Source organism: Dermacentor variabilis, chromosome 4, assembly GCF_050947875.1.
Source record: "Dermacentor variabilis isolate Ectoservices chromosome 4, ASM5094787v1, whole genome shotgun sequence".
Classification (NCBI taxonomy): domain Eukaryota; kingdom Metazoa; phylum Arthropoda; class Arachnida; order Ixodida; family Ixodidae; genus Dermacentor; species Dermacentor variabilis.
In genome coordinates, this window is record NC_134571.1 from 46,922,423 (window position 1) to 46,942,037 (window position 19,615).

Consider the following 19,615-nt stretch of genomic DNA (forward strand, 5'->3'; position numbering starts at 1 on the left):
AAAAAGGGCAACCACTTGTGTTTCGTTTCAAACGCTGCGCAATGACATTTTCACAATTGTTATAAAGACAAAGGCTTGCTAAATTTATGGTTTTTTAGTTAGGAAGAAACTGACAGTGGAATCAATACGGCTTGAGGGTGCGAAACTTTCGGTGATTGTATCCTCGACAGTGTCGGCCGTGTCTGCTGTCTGCGCTATGCATGGCAGCGAAACGTTGGATTCTGTATGTGCTGAAGTTTACCAGTGCTAAAGTGTGCCTTGGTCGTTATCTTTGTCGCTGTATTTTATTATTCAGTAATTATTCTTACCCCGTTAAGTAAAAGGAGCGACAATGTCTGAGAGAAAAGTCCTCAACGTAAGTAATCGCCTGTCGTGTTCGATCTACCTTGCCTTACTTGTACTTGTAAACAACGTGTTTACGCACATTACTACAAATATGTTATGCACTCTCCCCCTTCCATATTAGAAATACTACCCTCCGGACTTCGATCCGTTGAAGATACCAAGGCTTCGGCTTCCTAAGGAGAGACAGTACACAGTTCGTCTCATGGCTCCTTGCAATATGAGGTAACGTTGAAGCGGCAGAGTTCTGACTGGTGTTGAAGCTACGCGTGGATTGACGGAAACAACTGTTTTACCGAAAATATTTTGAGTTTTTCAGGTGCAAGACATGCGGCGAATATATCTACAAGGGTAAAAAGTTCAATGCACGGAAAGAAACTGTACAGAACGAAGATTACCTTGGCATCAAAGTATTTCGTTTCTATATCAAGTGTCCTCGCTGCCTTGCTGAAATTACGTTCAAGGTATGTTGCCATTCGTACAGTTATGCTCCTAAGCTTAATTTTTCAATCAATAATCAGTTGTTCCCTAGTATTGGCGCGAAATTCGGAAAAAGGGAAAGTTTGCTCGTTTTTCTATTTTCTGCTAAATCTATCTTTTCTGCCGAGCACATGCAAATGTACGTTTGAAAGATTAATGTACTACTCCAAGCTGATTTATCATCGCTACGTTGTAGCCCTTTAAGCAGATGTTGATGTGACAAATAAATTTTGCAAAAATTGTTACAGACAACATTCGAGTGGTCTAGGCTGTAAGTGCCTGTAGCAAAATCACACGCCACAGATTATTTTAAATAATGGAAAACTTCCACCTACACCAGAATAAAAAGGTGACATTCCAACTGTAGGTTGCAGCATATTACAGAAGCAGTTACAAGAGGCATTGCTGCAAGTCTTTGGCGGCGTTGGCCCCTAATCAAGTCTGTATAAAGGCTGTTTGTCTACGCCCACAAGCACCCTGGTGATGTTAAGAAAAGATTTCATTTGATTTGAAAATTGGTATGGATGGTAGTGAACTGCAAAACTGCCTATGTGCTTAGATTTTCCAAGTGCACGTGAAAGAAGCCTAGGTGGTCAGAATTAATCCGGAGCCCCCCCCCCCACCACTATGGGTGTGCCTCTTAAATGATTGCAATTTTGGTACTAAAACTCCATATATATTTTTTTTACTTTGCTGCAATTATTTGCACACATAGCAATTCGCAATATGCTGCGGCCGCAATTAGATGGGGGCGAAATCCAGAAACGCCTGTGTACCATGCATTGGGTGCATGTTAGACCCCCACTACAGAGTGCCTCATAATTGGATTGTGGTTTTGGCACGTAAAGCTGCAGAATTTAATATTTAAGAAATGCATATTTAATCTCATGCATGCATGCAAGCGCTGCAATGTGTGCAAGAAGCTAATGCTTCTTTTTACCTTGTACAGCTAGTACTTGCAGTGTTTTCTCGACCGATGTGGCCAGCACATGCCATGTATTGAGTCTTAAAAATTGCTTATGATGAATGCTTCATTTAAAAGCCATCTTTAATTATTCTTATAAATCAGGATGCCCAGTTCTGGTGCAGCTTCCACTGGTTTGGTGGACTCAAGGTTCATAAGCAATTACCTTCCGTTTTTCTGAATAAGGCAGAGTCTAACAGTTCAGCATGAAAATTTTGTTTCAACTGAAATGTGCGGTTCACTTTCAGAAATGTGCCACGCGGTTTTAAGTTGCAGTTGTTTCATGGTTACCTTTATTATTATATTTTCATCATGCTTTCATCAATCTAGCGTATGCGAGATAAGCCTTCTGTATTTCTTATTTTGCTAGACTGATCCAGCTAATTCTGACTACATCGTGGAGCATGGCGCCAGCAGGAACTTCCAAGCTCTTAAGCTGGCTGAAGAGGCGGCCGAGCGTGAAGCCAGAGAGGAGGAAGAAGAGGAAAAGAATAACCCTATGAAGGTATGTTGTCTTCATGTTCTATTCTACTTCTGTGCGGTATTATGTGGGTTAGTTCTAGAAGTGCAGAACCGGCCTGTTGCACACCCAGGGCTGCAGTATTGATTGTTCACTTGACAGCTAAGAAAGGTGTGGAATATGTCTGGAATAATAAAGTAATGTATAATACACAATACAATAACAATGTGATTACTTGTTTCCAGGCAAAAGTTTTGAAGTGCACCTTGTACGAACAAAGTTACATGACTCCAGTATGGAAGTCCACTCCATGCAGGAGCAAGTTAAACTTCTCAGTTCACATCAGAACCCTCTGTGTCCACTCTCGAAAAGTCTCCACCTTTAAAGGGGCACTAAAGGTTACTATGAAGTCAAGTTAAAGTGATAAAGCAATGCTGTAGAACATCTAAGGTGTCAATATAATTGCGAACAAAGCTTTAGTAACCGAGAAATTGAGGTAAATGCATGACGTGATTTGAGACCCCCCCAGCGACATTCCGGTACTAGCCCAATGACGAAGGCACTCATCATAATTTATGTCACTAGTACTCAACTACTCATATTAAAAAAATCAAGTCATTAGTTTATAACATGGATGAAAATGCTACTTGTCTAGTTCTGTTCCAGTCTAAGAAAAAATAACATTTTGATGTTGCCCTTCAGTGGTATGGGTAAGGTTTCGTTTTCGCTCGACTCTGCACTACGCGTGCTTTGGAGTTTAAGTTGTTTTGTTATCGCGTCATGCTGCGCTGGTTCTGCTGGCTCGCAAAACGTGCATTTGGAACAAGCTGCAAGAATGCCACGTCCATGTGATGTCATGGGATGCGCGAACGGTCCACAGAACTTGGCCAAGGGCAGTTGCAGCGGCGAATCCAACATTACTTATCACTGTGTGCCAACGAGTGAACCTCTACGATCGAAGTGGTTAAGTGCCGTACCTCTGCCACAGAGTGTTGGCAAAGAGCCGAAAAATCGCATAGTGTGCTCGCTGCACTTTCGTTCAAAAGATTACGAGTTCAACACCAACTTACTGAAGTTGTGTGGAGTGCCTTTCAAAGCAATGCTTTCCCTTAGCGCTTTTCTGTTGGTCTTGCCTGCATTCTCCGAAGCGCAAGAACAACTGCAGGTCGAAGACAGGGCGGTGAGTGCGGCATTTGGTTTTCACGAAGGAAAAGCTACAAATGTGCGAATATGTACAGCCATGACATAAGTTGCCGTCGTAGTAGTATGCAACGACGCCGGCAGCGTGAGCCCTCGTTGCAGCAGGTCACGTTCATCAGTGCTTAAATCGTTAAAGTCGAGCCCAGCATCGCGAGCCAATGTGTCGTTGTCAGGGTGGACCATTGCAACGAGCGTCAAAGTTGGCATCATAAAATAAAGAACCAGCTTATCGTCGCGCGCTTTCCCTTCCGCTAGCCACCATAGTTCCGCTTTCATGCTGCTGTCGGCTCTGTCTTGGCTCTGTTTCTGGCTGCGCATTTGCGTTTTGCGCAGAAAAGCTGTAGCGCTATCTGCGGGCGCCGTTTTACTCACCGATGTCACAACGTCACTATGAGACCATGACATCACCACTCCTCGATCAGAGGGTGGGTGATTTGAACTGCGCTAGAGGTACGCGGAAGCTTCAGAATGCATTTTCTCTTAAAGTAAGTTTCTTCTTCACATGAAACAAGCGTTTCGAGGTTTCTGGCATAGTATTTAAACAGTCCACGTTGACTTAATATTAACCTTTAGTGTCCCTTTAATATCGTCATTCTGAAGACTGTCCAGTAGCAAATAACCCTAATATTATGAGCATGGGCGTTGCAATACCACGCCCATGCTCGCAATAATCCGCAGTAACTCTGCATCCGAAGAGACTGGTTTGGAATCTGTGGCAAGAAAGCAACCGGCGACACCCTGTTCGTCATCCTTGTCCCCCTTTCTTTTCTTCGCTCAGGCTGTCAGGTAAAGGGCGGGGTGAGGGCCTTTCGGGGAACCCTGCAACAGTCGGTGTCCACGCTACGTTGACGTCTGAATAAGTGCTGAGGGATGGGTGGTGATTTGACTTGTGTTAAACGTCCAACTAACTGTGACTCGCAAATCATCATCATTATTCACCTCCTTTTCATTCTTCGCTCAGGATGACAAGTAAAGGGCGGGATGAGGGCCTTTTGTGGGACCCGTCAAGAGTTGTTGTCCATGCAGCATTGACCTCTGGATAGGCACTAATGGATGTGTGGTCATTTGACTTGTGTTAAATGTCTAATTAACTACACCTCTTGATTCATTGTCATGGTTCCCTCCTTTTTCATCCTTTGCTCAGGTTTCCAGGTAATGGTGGGGTGAGTGCCCGTTGTAGGACCCTTCAATGGTCGGTGACCATGCTGCATTAATGTCTGGATAGAAGGGGTGGTGGTTTTGACACGTGCCAATCGTCCAATTAAAGGGAAGCTAATGAGTCTGTCGAATTCAATAAGACGCTCATATACGGATGCGGGAACCTTATAAACCATGCAGGTAAAATTTGGGGGGGGATTTTTCACTTAGTAGCGACGCAATCGTCGGTTAAAATTGCACTGTAGCTCCGCCCCCCGTCGAGCACCGCGCGCCGCTGCTGACGCTGACGATGCGAGCGGAGAGCGGAAACCGCGGCGTAGTGATGTCATCACTGGTGTTCCATTCCTTCGCAGTCTCCGCGACCGTGCCTGACCGGGCTTATTTCTGCGTGCGCGCCGTCCTAATTTGCTTCGCTTGACCCTACATTCCTTTGTTTGTGTGTATATAGGAGTGGAAGTCGGCATGCGCAGCATCACTTGAACTTGTAGGCCGATCATGCCGGCGTTCTGTGCAGCCTACGCTTGCACGAACGCCAGCGGCCGCGACGATGTTCCGATGTTCTATCAGTTCCTGCAAGACAAGAAGCTTTCAGCTAAGTGGGAAGCTGCTGTCAAGCTCTCAAGAACAACAGTGTTGTGCTCTAACCACTTCCATGACGATTACTACCGGAGTTTATCAATAATGCGTGCTTTGGGTTCTCCTTTGTGTTAGCACGCTGAACGGAAGGTGCGTGTTTATCTCCCATCCTTGACGCAGGTTTAATCGCCAAGCGCTGCGAATTTTTTATTCGCACGTGTGTTGTGAAACAGCCTGCATGCAGCTACCATAACGCAGTGCAAGCGAAAAGTTTGCATGTGTTGGAAAGCCTGCTCACGCCAGGACGCTGCGCTCCCCCTTCTCTCGCACACATAGAGAAACCGAGCATCTCACGTAGTCGACGGAATTCGCCGGTTACGAGTAGCGCGCGGATGGCACGCTGATGTAGGTTCTATACTACACGTCCTACAACAGGCGGTAAACTTTTCCCGTGTTTAAACCGTCTGTGTAGATTGCCGACAGCTTTAGGGCACAAATTTAGGGCGCACAAATGCCAAAAATCGCATCACAGCTTACGTTCTACGAGGAGGCATGCAGGAACATAACACTACAGTTGTTTGCCCGGAAACGTACTCACTGGAACGCTGAATGCAGCTTAGCAAAAAACATACTCGCCAAAGATCATTTCCAGCACAAGGAGATACTAACATTTCGCCTTCATTCGTGTGGAAAGCAGTGCTTGCACCAGCATTTTTTGCTTCTTGGAGAGGTTGGCTCTTCGCAGTCAGCTCGTATGTGTAGGGAGTAAAGTATAAACCCCTTACAAGTGATCTTGCACGCGACAGCGCGACAAGCGAGGCCATGGCTGTCGCGTTCACTCGTCGCCTGCAAGCCGAACTCCACCCGAGCGACGGCTTTGAGCGACGACTTCCCGGTATGAGGGCAGCAATATGTGCGCCGAAACTAGCGTGATGCATGCTTTATCAATTTAAGTTGATGTATTTTACCGAAAAGGGAGCATAAAATATTTCTGAAGGTCTTGCACTAGGTTCTTATTCTTGCATGCACGTGTAAAATTCAATAGTTTGCTCGTTCCGTGTGACAGACAGTAGTATCTGAGTTATGTACATCCAGTTCCGGCTTCGAACGATTGGCTAGTCGCTCATAGCACTTCAGGGCGACGGGCGGCGAGTTCTAGATTTCTAGAAACGAGCGATCGAGCGACAACACCGAGCGATTTGTTCAAGTGACGGCCTGTTTTGTCGCTGGAAGCCGTCGCCCGTCACCGTCGCGCGAAAAATCGCTCTCGTGTAGTTTGGACTTAACACCGAACTCCTCAGAGAAAGTCAAGCTCTCGAAATTTTCCATGACCGTCTCAGCAAAACACCGCCAAACTACTTTGCACCGTGCTTCGTGTGTAGCGGCAGCAGTCGGTCCGGACGAACACCATTGTTGACGTCATGAGGCGCCCGACCAATCACAGGCGGAAACGAGGCGCGCGAGCTGGGCATGTCTGCTGCTGCACTTTTCGTCAAAACAAAATATGTTTGCGCTTTCTTTCGCTCAATTTCGATGCGATATTCGAATTCCGAGGGTTAAAAAGCACAACGTATTGCTCTTCACTCATTTTTTCTGGAAAAGCTTTCAGCTTCCCTTTAACGAGGGTTGCAGTGTGGGCTTGTTGGTGATGCATCTTCAAGGGGAGTACGGTAGCGCGATTAAAAAACAGGACAAAAGAAGACACATAGGGACATACACAGCGCTGTGTGTGTCTCTGTGTCATCTTTTGTCCCGTCTTTTAATCGCGCTACCGTACTCCCCTTGAAGGTCCAATTAACGCCTTTGTGGTGTTGAGACATAACAGGCACCATTGTCTAGCAAATGGACATGTTTATCAGTTCCTAGCCACAGCGGCTGTGCTTTAATGACGGTGGTATGCTGATGTACTGTGCTTTGGCTACACAATAAAGAATGGCAGGTGATCAAAATTAGTAGCCTTCTACTATGGTGCCTCTTAAGGTGCATAAACACTAGTGGAAGAATGCGTGCCGCAAAAGCTGCCTTGTGGCAGCTTTTTTCGTGTCATGGGTGGGATCAGTGCTGGACCGATATTTTGTTGCTTTCTGCAGCGGCTAGCGAGCAGCGAACACCGGAGACCAATGAAAGTGGCTCCTTCAGTGATGTGCACGATTGAAACTGGTTTCATGTGGAGCCGCCCAACCGCTTGATTCGTGCTCGTATATGGTATCAGCAGGGCTGTTCGTTTTGTACTGTTGTCTGCTTGCATCAGCTCTTGCTCACACTTGTTTTGGTTTGCTTGGTTTGATATCGTTCGTGCTTGTTTTGTTTGTCATGGTTCGCGATTGTTTTTGACAATGATGAGTCTAAACCGAGGCACTTTTAGAGACAGTGCACCATATCTGATTCTGTACTACAAGACAGACCCTGAAGACAAGGATGTGCAGGCGACACCCAGTACCTCATTCTCCTTGTGTTTTAAACGTGGCGATGCTGCAACAGAAGGGAGCACACCAGCATGATTAAGATCATTGGCAACGACATAACTCATAACTCGCGTTAAGAATGAAAGACAAAGAACGTAAACAGAGTGCCGATCTGTCAGTAGATGAGGGAAAAAGCATAAAACACCTCATACTTATATATAGAGTGAAATCGAGGAGGTGAGATGGTCATGTTGTCATCTGACTACCACAGGGGCTCACCGCCAGTTGGCGTGACCGCTCTGCTGCAGCTGTGTTTTGCCAGCGACGATGCGCTGCGCGCATCTTACTGCTAGTGTGTATGCGCCTTCATAGCCCCCCTGCTTTGATTTGGGACGCAAAAAGCCCCTCATCAGTTTTGGGTACTACAAACTGACGAAAGCAGCATGTAAATTTCGTGGCTTAAGCTAATGCATGCCACAACAGCAGCTGGAAATTCAAACACAAGCCTGTGTGTTCTTCAAGGAGCCACTCTAACAACGTGCAACAAGATGTCATATGGAATGGTGCTTCCACGTCTCACACATGCCGCCTGCAGTGTACACATAGCTATCAACAGTGGCAACAACAAGGACATTAATGTGAGATGTAGAGTGTGCCAGACTGCCCTGAATATGGGCCGCCTATCAAGAAAAGAAGGGAGGCAGGTGTCATGGGAGGCAGGGTTTGTGACAAGTAAGGAGCTGGGCCCTCGGCTCCGACATTGCAGAAGTCATGACAGGAATATTGCTTCTGGGCACTAGTCAGGGCAAGTGAAGATAGTCTTTCCGGGACAAGGGTAGCTTGCTTCTTCACACCACTGCTTTAAGACATTTCTTTATTTCTATCTCGGCTTCTACCAAAGCACTTTTTTAGAAATTTTTATGCCAGAACACTTCCTAGACAGCTGCTTACAAATGGTAGCGTGGAACCAAAATTTTTCCTGGGTTCTGGTGAAGCGCTCTGCCCCTTGAATTGATCAGTTTTATGCATAGAAACAAGACGATTGGTAGAACTGATGGTGGCGGCAGTCTGTGCCTGCAATGTTAGTGTTACTAATCTGAACTCATGCAGTTGCTAACAGCCCGTCATGTTTGCAGCTATTGGAGAAGCGGACCAAGGCCTCCAAGCAAGAGATGGACCTGATCGAGGCCCTTGAAGACCTGAAGGATCTGAATAAGCGGCAGGCCAATGTAAATTTTGACGACATGCTGGGACGCTATGCTGCTGAAAGGGAAGTTATGCTCAAGAAACAAGAGGAAGAGGATGAGAAGTTTATTGCGTAAGCCAATTTTACGTATTGATGTTTCTGTCGCTGCGTTGTGCTGGAGACCTCAATGCAGGAGTTTACAGAAGCTCACATTGGAGATCTTTGCAGGAGTGGATTAAAAAAATATAGATATACCTGGACAGTTTACCCTCGTTATAATGCAGTTGAATCTGACGTGAAAAAAACCTTTGTTATACCCTATATTCGTCACAAACGTACATGCTGATATTTCCAAAAAAGAATTCAAGGCCGTGTCTGTGCGAAGCAAACGTAAGCGTGATGCCTCCGGCAGGCCAGCCTAGCGTGCCTCATTGATTTTGATGACCAATACAGCTTGAAGTGCTGGTATGTGGCAAATGAAAAACGCTAATTTACAAATGAGGTTTGCAACACCGTTAATATGCAACCATGCGATTGGTATGAGCTTCTGGGATCAGCACATCGGCTTGCTGACTGTGGGTCACCCAAGTCGTTGTCCCAAAACGCACATATGCTTCAAGTGTGTGCAGTTTCAAGTTGGTTACTTATTATTTCATATTTTTGCAACCAGACTAGTATTTATTTTGAGCTTTGAAGTACAAATATTTGTTTTGGTGTAACCCAAAATTGTCTTAGATTTTGCATTTTTGGTTTTGTCATAGCAGCAGAATACTAATTCAAGTGTTGTATGGCCAACCAAATTTCAGATTTACTTTGTTACATCTGATAATTTATTACATGAGCACTTGTTATAACGAGGTTAAACTGTAATTTGCTTGAGTAGGAGCAACTAGGTACACCTCGTGACAAGAGTTCTTGTTCTGCTGACTTGCCATCCTAAAAAATGTTAAAGACTGATATGTAACTTGAGGGCTTCTCTCGAAACTTGTTCTGAAAAATGGAACTTGCTGAGCTTTAATGAGCCCCCAGTATAGCGTAATCTTGGTTGATGACACAGTTGTACTTTGAGAGATAATCCAAACATTGAAACACATGGGTGTAGTTGCAGTGGCACGACGGTGTTGCTCGGTTGTGCTTTGTTTGTCTATTGCATAGAGCATTGGGCTGCTATGCAGGTGGACCTTGGTTCAAAATCCACATTCGAACATGCCATTGTTTCTTATTGAAGAGGCCCTATACAAGGCCAGGGGCCTATCAATTGCAAAGTGTCGGGTACGTGGTAAAGAATACTTTGCATGAAAAACTGGACTTTGCTTTTGTAAAATGATGCAACTAATGAAACTGATGCCTCTTTAGTGTACGAAGTGCTTCCAATAGCTTTGTGTATAAGCTGTAGTACAGTAAAACCTCATTAATACATACTCGCTTAATAAGTAATTCTGGTTTAAATATAGTTGTCATGAATCCCCCGTCCTATCGGCATTCAATCTATTGCATTGTCTGACCACTTAAGGTGTAGTCACTTAACGTATGTTAAATGGTTAGTGTGTTGTGTTTACTTCCTTTTTCGGCCTGTACGAGCGTGGAAGCGGCAAAGTGTTGTGCGCGCAGGCCATAGATAGCAAAATTGCAGTGCACAGACGTTTCCTGAACTGCAGTCGCCACTGATAGCGTCGTCAAAACATAGTAGTGATGACGTGTTTCCTGCTCCCCTAGCTTCTAGCGCTTCCACGTATAGTGCCCTTCCATATTTGACGTTGCTAGTACATTGGCCATTGGCCATCATGAGGGTGTTCGCAGAGAAGTGGGGCCTGATGGAAGAACTGACTTGCACCCCTGCTGAGTTTCAGGATGCCATTGTCACTGCAAGGCTGCCACGGCAGCATGTCAGAATCCCAGCTCTTTTGCTGCCTGCTCGCAAATAAACTTGTCTGCGCGTGTGTGTGAGTGAGAATGAATAAGCTTTTTTTTTTTTGGCCAGTGACTCTATAGCCGCTCATCTGCCATTGTCAGTTATTTAGCATATTGTTCAGTGCTTACCTGATCCACGATCCCCGCCAACATATTAGCGAGGTTTTGCTGTATTTAGATAACATGACTTTGGCTAAAACACATAAATGAGGCTGCAAAAAAAAAAAAAAAACATAGAAGATAGGAAGCTGCTGGGCTGTATGCTGTTCCTTTGGTAACCACATATTAAAGCTTTTTTGTTTTTGTTTTTCAGATCTGTATTTGGAAAAAATGAAGGTGCCACAGTGAAAAGAATTATTGAAGACAGTGATGAAGACAGTGGGGAAGAAGTGCCGAAGAAGCCAAAAACAGCGTATGAGAAGCCTACAGATATCCTAGCCGAGGTAAGCTGTTAATGCTGGGAAAGTGGAAGCCATAATGTCCATGTTGGCTAAGACACATGGCACATCTGGAATTATGCAGCAACGTTATTATCAACTGTTAGAATTTTAAGTAGCCAATTGCTGCATTCCCACTTGATTGACATGACTCGATGTGCCTTCAGCTTATTTGAAACCTCCACCAAAACTGTTGTGAACCACAGCAGCCAAATGAAGAAGACATAGGGAAAGATATTTGTTGGTTTTGATTGGAGTGTAGAAATAATAATGCAAAGGGAAATGAAAGTGAATGAAAAGACAACTTGCTGCCAATGGGAGCCAAACACACACCCTCCACATTATGCGTGCATACTCTAGTGACGGCAGCAACCAGTGGGTTTTGCCGCTCCTGTTGCATGGAGGCCAACACCATTTGGTAGTGTTCCAGGGAACGGAGCTTTGTGTCACGTCACCGAACACTCCTCGGTCATCGGTGACACTGCACACAACGTCACATGCACCCTCTGGCAAGTCTCACTCACCTCTTGCTGCAGACGGGGTCACGGCGTGAAACTGAGGAACAAGCTAAGAAAAGCTATCAGTTTAAAAGACGTCGGATTTGTACGACCTTGCAGAATCACAACCCAATTTCCAGCAAAGCTGTTTGTCTTGAGCAGTGGCATTAAAGGGGTCCTGAAACATTTTTTGAACATAGTAAGAAAACATTGTTGATTTGTAAAGAGGCTCCTGTGAGCATGTGAGCCAAATATTGCACTGCATGCAGTAGGGGACTTACAATGTCGTGCCAAAAATGGTGAAAAATCGCTTGCTTGCCTCTGCACTGTTGTCATGCAGCATCATCACAAGCAGTTCGACCCACCAACAGCTCTTGGTTGCTTTTGTGATTGTAAGAACATTCTCATTACTGTAAAACCTCATTAATTTGACCTTCATTAATTTGGAAGGTTGGATAATTCAGACTCACCCTCTGGTCCCGGCAGGCTTATGCATTATTTAAACCAACCAAACTGTCGTTACTTTGGACATTGTATCAGGCTACACATTGGTTCAGACAACTCTCAGAGCTCGGCGAGTGCAGAGTGCTGCAAATGTGCGATGCAAAAGAGCAAAACTGGCTTTAGCGTCCAACTGAATGAAGCAGCGGAGTCCTTATCGCCATAGTTATCAGCAGAAATTGTACGTGAATGACAGCAATGCCGGACTGCTTCATGCCTAATTGTGCCTGTTTAAAGCCTTTGTTCTTGTGCTTACTGCCGTGCATGACACCGTGTTGGCCACGTGCCTTCATAACTGCATAGTCACCGTCCACAATCGGGTCGATAGCCGCCATAGTTTCGTTCACAGCGGTTGCAGCAAACAGTAGTTTTGTTTTGACTCGACGCGCATGTCAGCCTTCTATACTGCATAGTTGCTATCCATGTTTGCGTCGATAGTGACCACACTTTTGTCCACAGTTGTTGTTGCAGCAAGCAGCAGTTTCATTTTGACTCGGTGCGTGCATTGCCGCATGCCTTAAGAACCGCAATGTCGCTGTCCATGATCGCGTTGATAGATACTGTGGTTTCATCCGCACTGGTTGTGGCAAACAGTAGTCTTGTTTTGACTTGGTGCAAAACTGTTGAGGATGAAAAACACTGGCTACATCGTGATGGACGGACAATCTATTGACGACGAGTTCACTGGTGAAAAAATAATTGGGATGTGCGCGCAGTAGTGAAAAGCGTGTCTCAGATGAAGACTCGCATCGCAGGCACTATGCGAAGGAAGTACTGCCTATTCCATTTTACAGTCCCTATCTGCAGAACTACCCCGCTAGTTGGAGCTGATATGGGTGCATTGCACACTCGAGAAACGCTGGTAACAAGGCCGCCAATGCCCATGCCCGAGGACTAATAAACTGGGCGGTGGCGGAATTGGACCAGGACGACTCAAGAGAGCGCATGCATAGTTTCAGCGAACTGACGCAGGCCTATAAGGCCGATCGCCAGCTCTACCCCCCACCCCACCCATGCCTTAACCACCACCACCACATCCTGTGGCACCACCAATGCCTGGCCCTGGCTTGCAGCCCACACCAGTGGACATTAAAGTTTTGGCTCTCTCTCACACGGGGCCTTTGCCACTGAGAGCACTGACCAGTCGTAAGATGATGAGAATTACAGTTTCTGCACTGCTTTTGTGCAAAATAAAAGGAGGATTTCCTGATTCATTCAATAAATAAAAAGCCTCTTGATGTAGTAAGCATATTTTTATTGTTTTCATGATACCCTCAATAATTAATTCGGTTAATTCAGTTGTTTTATTTCTTTGGTCCTGTGAAATTCTAATTAACGATGACTTACTGTAGTATACTAAAATTGCTAATTTGGAGTTAAATAAATGAAAAATACAGTAGAACCTTGTTGATACACTCCTATTATGTGTGTTTTCCCGGAGCCAACGTTTGCAATCGAGAACGCAAAAAATGACGCAATAGAGTTGCGCTCCCTTTTTATTGGTTCATATGCTCCCTGAAAACATGTTTTTTCGCCACCAACATTCAATACATCTCCAAACTGCGATCGTACGATACGTTTTCCGGCCGCTTGATCCCATGTAAACAAAAAAATATGTGAGGCATGCGCGCGGTCGAGAACAGTATATGGCTGCCTACCACAGCAGCTTCACCACAATACTTGCCTGCCTGTCTCACGTGATAACGCTGGCGCGCACTCAGTGTCTCATTTTGGTACCAGAAAATCTTCTATGGGGTCGTCGCATGTGGCATTCACAGCTATCACTGCCAATACTATTGCGATAAAGATCTTTGCCTATCTGTTTTGCAGCGCATGGTACTGTCGGAAGCGTAGCGCACGCATTTAATAGGTGATAACCAAGATGCTCCGCTGTTTCCTGCTGCAGACTGTGATCGTACAGTGAAACCTCGTTAAACCGTAGTTGGCCGGTGCTTAGAAAATGTACATACTAAATAAACTGTAGTACTGCTTAACCGAGATAGTGTGATATCGGCCACTTACCTGTCAAAAACGGAACTATGAGAGAGTACGATGAAAGGGCAGAAAACATGCAGTATTTATTCACTTCGCATGACAAAAGCATGTTATTTTTGTTGGATGCCGTGGCGAGCTAGCAGCGACGATGGTGGCCTCAAACTTGCTCAAGATGTGAGCCAGCTTTTCTGCCAGCCCCCTCTTCTTGGCAAACACGCACCCGAGGCTGATGTAACACGCAGCATCTGCCACTGTCGGGCCTGAATTGCTCGTGCTGTTGCTCTCCGTGTCGTCCTCATCACTGTCATTAGGCGACACTTCAGTAATAACAGAGGCAATGATGGCAAAAAGTCGAACCTTGAAAAGTCGAACCTCATAGCCGACGTATTTTCACAGTTGCAGCAGCATTGCCGACCAACTTCTCTTTCGCATTCCAAAAGCCACACACTGTGCTCAATGGTAGATCCCTCTCGTGTGCCAGCACCGACTTCGTCATGCCACGTTCGGCAGCACGAACGATCTCCAATTTGTCTTCTATTCTGAGCACCGGGTTTTTTTCGTAACTTGCACGACACCGCAACACGGGCCACACCGCTCTGACTCTGGCATGATGCCGAAATGATGCTAATGTTGATGTGGCATCACCTTTCCAAGCACCCTCTGTGCTTGCGCTTGGAGGCCGTTCCGATCTCTGAGGCTCATTGTTCTGCCGGGCCACCATACCGCTGTGATTTCGCGACAAAAAGTGTAAGCACTACGTGTCAACCGATACGTGCGCAATAAGCTGGTATGATTTATGTGGATACAAAATGCATCGTGCTCAATGGCCACTGAGTCGGGGATTTACCTTTACTACATTTAAAACAAAACTGCTGTTTAAGCGGGTACAGTTTAACGAGGTTTTACTGTATACGTTTTCCGGCTGCTAGATACCATGTGAGTAAGAAAAGGCACAAGGCGCGCACCATCGAGAACAGTATATAGCCGCCCTTTTAATGTGAAAATGCCAGCACGCACAGTTTCTTAATCCGGTACCAGCAAATCTCTGCCCGGGTCTTCGCAAGCCGCATTCACAGCTATCGTCGTAAAACCTATTGCGATAAGCATCTTCACCTATCCGTTTTACAGCGCGTGGTGCGTGGTGTCATTGGTAGCTTACTGCACACTCTTAGTAGGCCATAATCCAAGTGCACCGCTGCTCCCTGCTGCAGGCGGCGCGATGTGGGCATCACACTTCGCTTTGGTGGCATATCGGGCGGCATATCTGGCATTGCCCACTGGTTCAATTTCATTTCGGTTTCCCGTTGCCCTCTTAGAAGACCACGTAATAAGAGAACAACAAAACGCATTTTGCGTTGTAACGATCCATGCGAGGCTTCACATTACGTGGTTATCAACAACAGTTGAGTCTGTCAAAATTTTTTAGTTACTTTGGATTGTATGTTTTTTCTGGTGTTTTTTTTTCCCCAAACGTATAGACGAGGTTCTACTCTATATATTATGTCTACAATCCCAAAAAGAAAGAAAAATTATTTCATCTTCACACTGCCAGTCTACGCACTACAGTTGCGTCTTCCTGCATCTGGTGCATGTGGCCTCTGAGATAGCAGCAGCGTACTGCATAGCATAGACCACTGTGGCGGCCATAGGGTGGTGTGACGAGCGCTCTCACCACTGAGAGACTCAACTTTTCGGTGGCGGGGCTTTGCCTTCCTTGTGTAACTTCGAATGCACTGGTGCAGGTGAAAGGAGGGAGAAAGCTGCTCATTGATGCAATAACTTCGTCTAACTCCGTTTATAATTGAGGATTTGAAAGAAAAAAAAAAAAGAATTGCAATAGGAGATTCGTGAAGGGATGCAATATACTAGTGAGGCCATTTTATGGTTAGTTAGAAAGTGTTTCAGGGCTCCCTTTAAGACTTTCAGTTGCCTGAAATAAACCAGATACATACCTTAAAATGCTGCCCACATATGACTTGCCCATTTGATGAAACCTTGCCTGCATACTATAACACTTTTGAGCACATTTTAAGAGAATCTTTTACAAAGACTGTATTTGATCTACATGCATTTGACTTCGCATACAGATGTGCTTGAGTGGTCCCTCCACTTTTGCTAAGTTTAATCTGTGACATTTGCATGCATGCCAGGGCAGCAAGCTAAATGTTGCAACACTTGTACAACACACTTCATTCAAAACTTCAAAATTTGCCTGCATATTGCCTCCAGTATTTCCAACATAAACTTCGTGAGTGATCTAGTTTCTCTTTCTTTTCAGAAAACTGTTACAACAGGCGTATAATGTTCTTGAGCATTTTTAGTTGCACTAACAGCTTTGCTGTAATAGCATGTGTTCTGATGCCTGGATGTGTACAGTGGAAACAGGTGTAGCATCACTCATGTGAAAAGAAAGCTGTTGCTCTTGTTTCAGAACTACACCCCGCAGCCGGCGAAAACAGCAAGCCAGTTGGCAGCACCTGGTTTGTCTGGGAAGGCCAGCTGTTTAAAGGCGGCACTTGCCGGTTTAGTGCGACCAAAAGGATCAGGTGCTTCAGCAGGCAGTGGGACGACACAGCAAGCCCCTAGTTCTTCAAACATGGCACAGTCAGGGCCATCTTCTTCAACGGGACTGAGCCTGTTGGGCACGTACTCGGCAAGCGACGAGAGCAGCTCAGACTGATTGCAGCGCATAGCTGTGCTTGCACCACATGTTTTCAATGCCCAGTGTCCCATCAGTGCACAGATTTTTTTCAATGCTTTTATATGCTTGTTTTGAACTGTCACCGACATGCTACTGAGTTAAGATGTCTGCAGCTTGTCCCAATACGATATTTTACTCTGGTTATTCTTAAATGACACAGAATGTTGTGCTGGGTAAAACTTGAAGTGATAGGGAGCTGATTTTACTTTTGTGAATTGCTAAGCATCCTTTGGAAGGATGTAGTAATAGTATGTAGCTGTACAGATGATGCAATAATCAGCTACCTTAGTCTCATAAGATAAGCACTCATAGCTTCTTGACAGAGGAGAGGTCTGTTAAAGTGGTGCTGTGATGATCCTTCCCATGGGCTGCCTGCAGTTCTTAGTGTAAATATCTAAGTGTGATTACGTTTTCATACCTCATACACATCATAATGGCTAGAAGCAAACAAAAACAATAAATGTGTAAGGAACATGAAATTGTAAAAAAAATGAATAAAAAGAAACAGGCGAAAGTAAAAGTGAGGAAAGGAATTATGGTCCTCAGTGTAAGCATAGTTGTCGTCTGTCTTGATGATAACTGGTAAAATTATTGCAGAGCTTGCTATTACAATCACCTCTCTCTACATGATGGTATAAGGGCCTCGCAGATTCATTTGTCTCGGAGGCAGACACAAGAGAAACTGTCATAAAAAAGAAAAAAGTGTAGCTAAGGCCAAAAACCATGCAGAGATTGAAAACCTACTGTACATACTTAGGTTGCACAAAAGTGGTCACCGCTGTTTTCTGGCTTGAGAGCAGCATGAGGTGTGTATCATTGTGCAGAAAAGAAAAAAAAAAACTATAGGCACTAAGAAGGCAGCTGTTCTGTCCTGCATCTTTCCATCTGCTTCATTTCATTTTACATCCCATCTTGCCATTTTGCAACCCTGTGTGTTTTCAGATTTGGTACTGCTTTAATAACACAGGCTGGTCAGTTGTTTCCAAGTGTCCCCATGACTTGACTATGTAATGACATGTATATACTGTTATTATAATATAAAAGACTGCATAACTACATTACTTGCGTCCATTTTGTTCTTTACTGTTTCCCTTACTGGTTTTCGATATGTCACATACTTTGTTCAAACTGCTGCCCAATGATGCCACACAAGTTAGGTGACCACTACACAGACGTTTCTAGTCATCGTGGGTCGTAACAATGACTTACTTTTGTCTTTGCAGCTTTTCAGTCACATGTTGTTACACCTGTCTTGAGATCTCTATTTTAATTAGGTATAAGACTTGGAAATGCCACAATTTTAATGCCAACTTCAGTTAAAGTTTTTGAAATACATGCAATCTTGAAGATTTGTGACAATGCTACAGACACGGCTAGGCAGGGGGGTTGGAGGAGAATAGCATGCATTTTTTGGAACTTTGCCCTGAATGCACACGAATACATGTGCCCCGTTATGAACAATTATGTACATTTAGCAGCAAACTTGAAACTGCAGAGACTCATAAGCTACAGATGTTTTATATCAGGGCGATTTTTTCTGTGACATTGGTGTCGCTGCTCGCCTGCTTTAGGAGCTAAATATAGAATAAACTTGCTTGAAGAAAGTCCCCTTCTTGTATATGGCATATTGTGCTGCCACAAGAGTGTGGTGCAAGTACTATCACAATTTCCTTTCTTTTGTGCATTATTTAGCAATGTTGTGTCGCTCCATCTTTCAACATCTTCAATACTTTCTTGCAAATGAAACTTATCTTTTGTAAAACGTTACCCAACATTCATAATATAGAACAAGTCCAAATTTGTAAATGTTACAAAAATCCTTTATCAGCTGGAAGGTATGTAATTGCAAAGTTGATTCGATGAACTGCGACTTGTTTTAACACATTCACTGGAATGTGGGTTGTGGTGGTCATTCCCCAGTGCAGCTGTGCAGGGCTGTCCTGCCAACTTGAATTTGTTGTAGTGTTTACGAATTCAGGATTTTTATAAGATCTTACAAATGTTCGGTCAATTTTCACAAAAGCTTGCCTGTGTTTGCAAAATTATTTCACTGCTCAGTCTTTGACCATACCCTTGAGTCTTGTTTGCGATAGGACACAAGAGATGTACCTGCTTGGAGCAAATTCATTCAGACAAGTTTCTGACGCAGGCGAAATTGGCAACTGCAAGAGCACTGGAAAAGTCACTATGACCAAAAAATAGTGTGTTGCCTGACATATTGTGCTTTTCAATGTTTGCTGTTGCTTGTGCGATGTTTTCTAAGGGTAAATCATCATTAATAAATTTGTGTATGTATCCCAGAAAAGGTGCGTTCTGCGGGTAAAGTGCAAAAGATGCGTGCTATTTCCTCCCCTCCCCACCCCATAGCCTTCTGTTGTGGTAAGGATGGGCTTTATAGGGATGTTAACGATCATAGGTTGGCAGGTATGAATGTGGAAGCGCTATCTTCGCTATAAATCAATGGAGAGGAAAGCTAGTTGTTTCTGATTGGATGTGTCTAGGTGTCATCTCAAAACGTTGAGCAAGATTCAAAGGAGCATGACACACAAGTGGGAAATGGCGCATGACCTGCTCGTGAGCCATGACAAACAGGAATCTGGATTTCAACAGCGCTGATGCAGTGCACGTGTCATTTTCCTCAGAATGCAAACGATGATGTTGAAGATGGTTAACAGTCGGGATGCCATGCTTCTGAAAAGAGTTAATTTAATTATTGGGTTTTACATGCCAAAACCACAATCTGATTATGAGGCACGCCGTAGTGGGGGACTCCGGAAATTTGGACCACCTGGGGTTCTTTAA

The 19,615-nt window shown here is 44.7% G+C and overlaps 1 protein-coding gene across 1 annotated transcript; it reads left to right on the forward strand.

Annotated features, from left to right (window-relative positions):
- Positions 1-161: 161 nt before the first annotated feature.
- Positions 162-17,871, forward strand: LOC142579059 (splicing factor YJU2). The gene is made up of 7 exons (XM_075688882.1): positions 162-355; positions 467-567; positions 662-806; positions 2,157-2,291; positions 8,722-8,903; positions 10,996-11,125; positions 16,544-17,871. Exons 1-7 carry the CDS (start codon positions 332-334, stop codon positions 16,790-16,792), a joined length of 966 nt encoding a protein of 321 aa, XP_075544997.1. The 5' UTR covers positions 162-331; the 3' UTR covers positions 16,793-17,871.
- The last annotated feature ends 1,744 nt before the right edge of the window (positions 17,872-19,615 follow it).

Bases quoted from the DNA above. Each gene is read 5' to 3' on its own strand.
- LOC142579059 (XM_075688882.1), top strand. From the start codon at position 332: ATGTCTGAGAGAAAAGTCCTCAAC. The intron at 356-466 runs GTAAGTAATCGC...CTTCCATATTAG, and splicing joins CTGAGAGAAAAGTCCTCAAC to AAATACTACCCTCCGGACTT. The intron at 2,292-8,721 runs GTATGTTGTCTT...TCATGTTTGCAG, and splicing joins AAAAGAATAACCCTATGAAG to CTATTGGAGAAGCGGACCAA.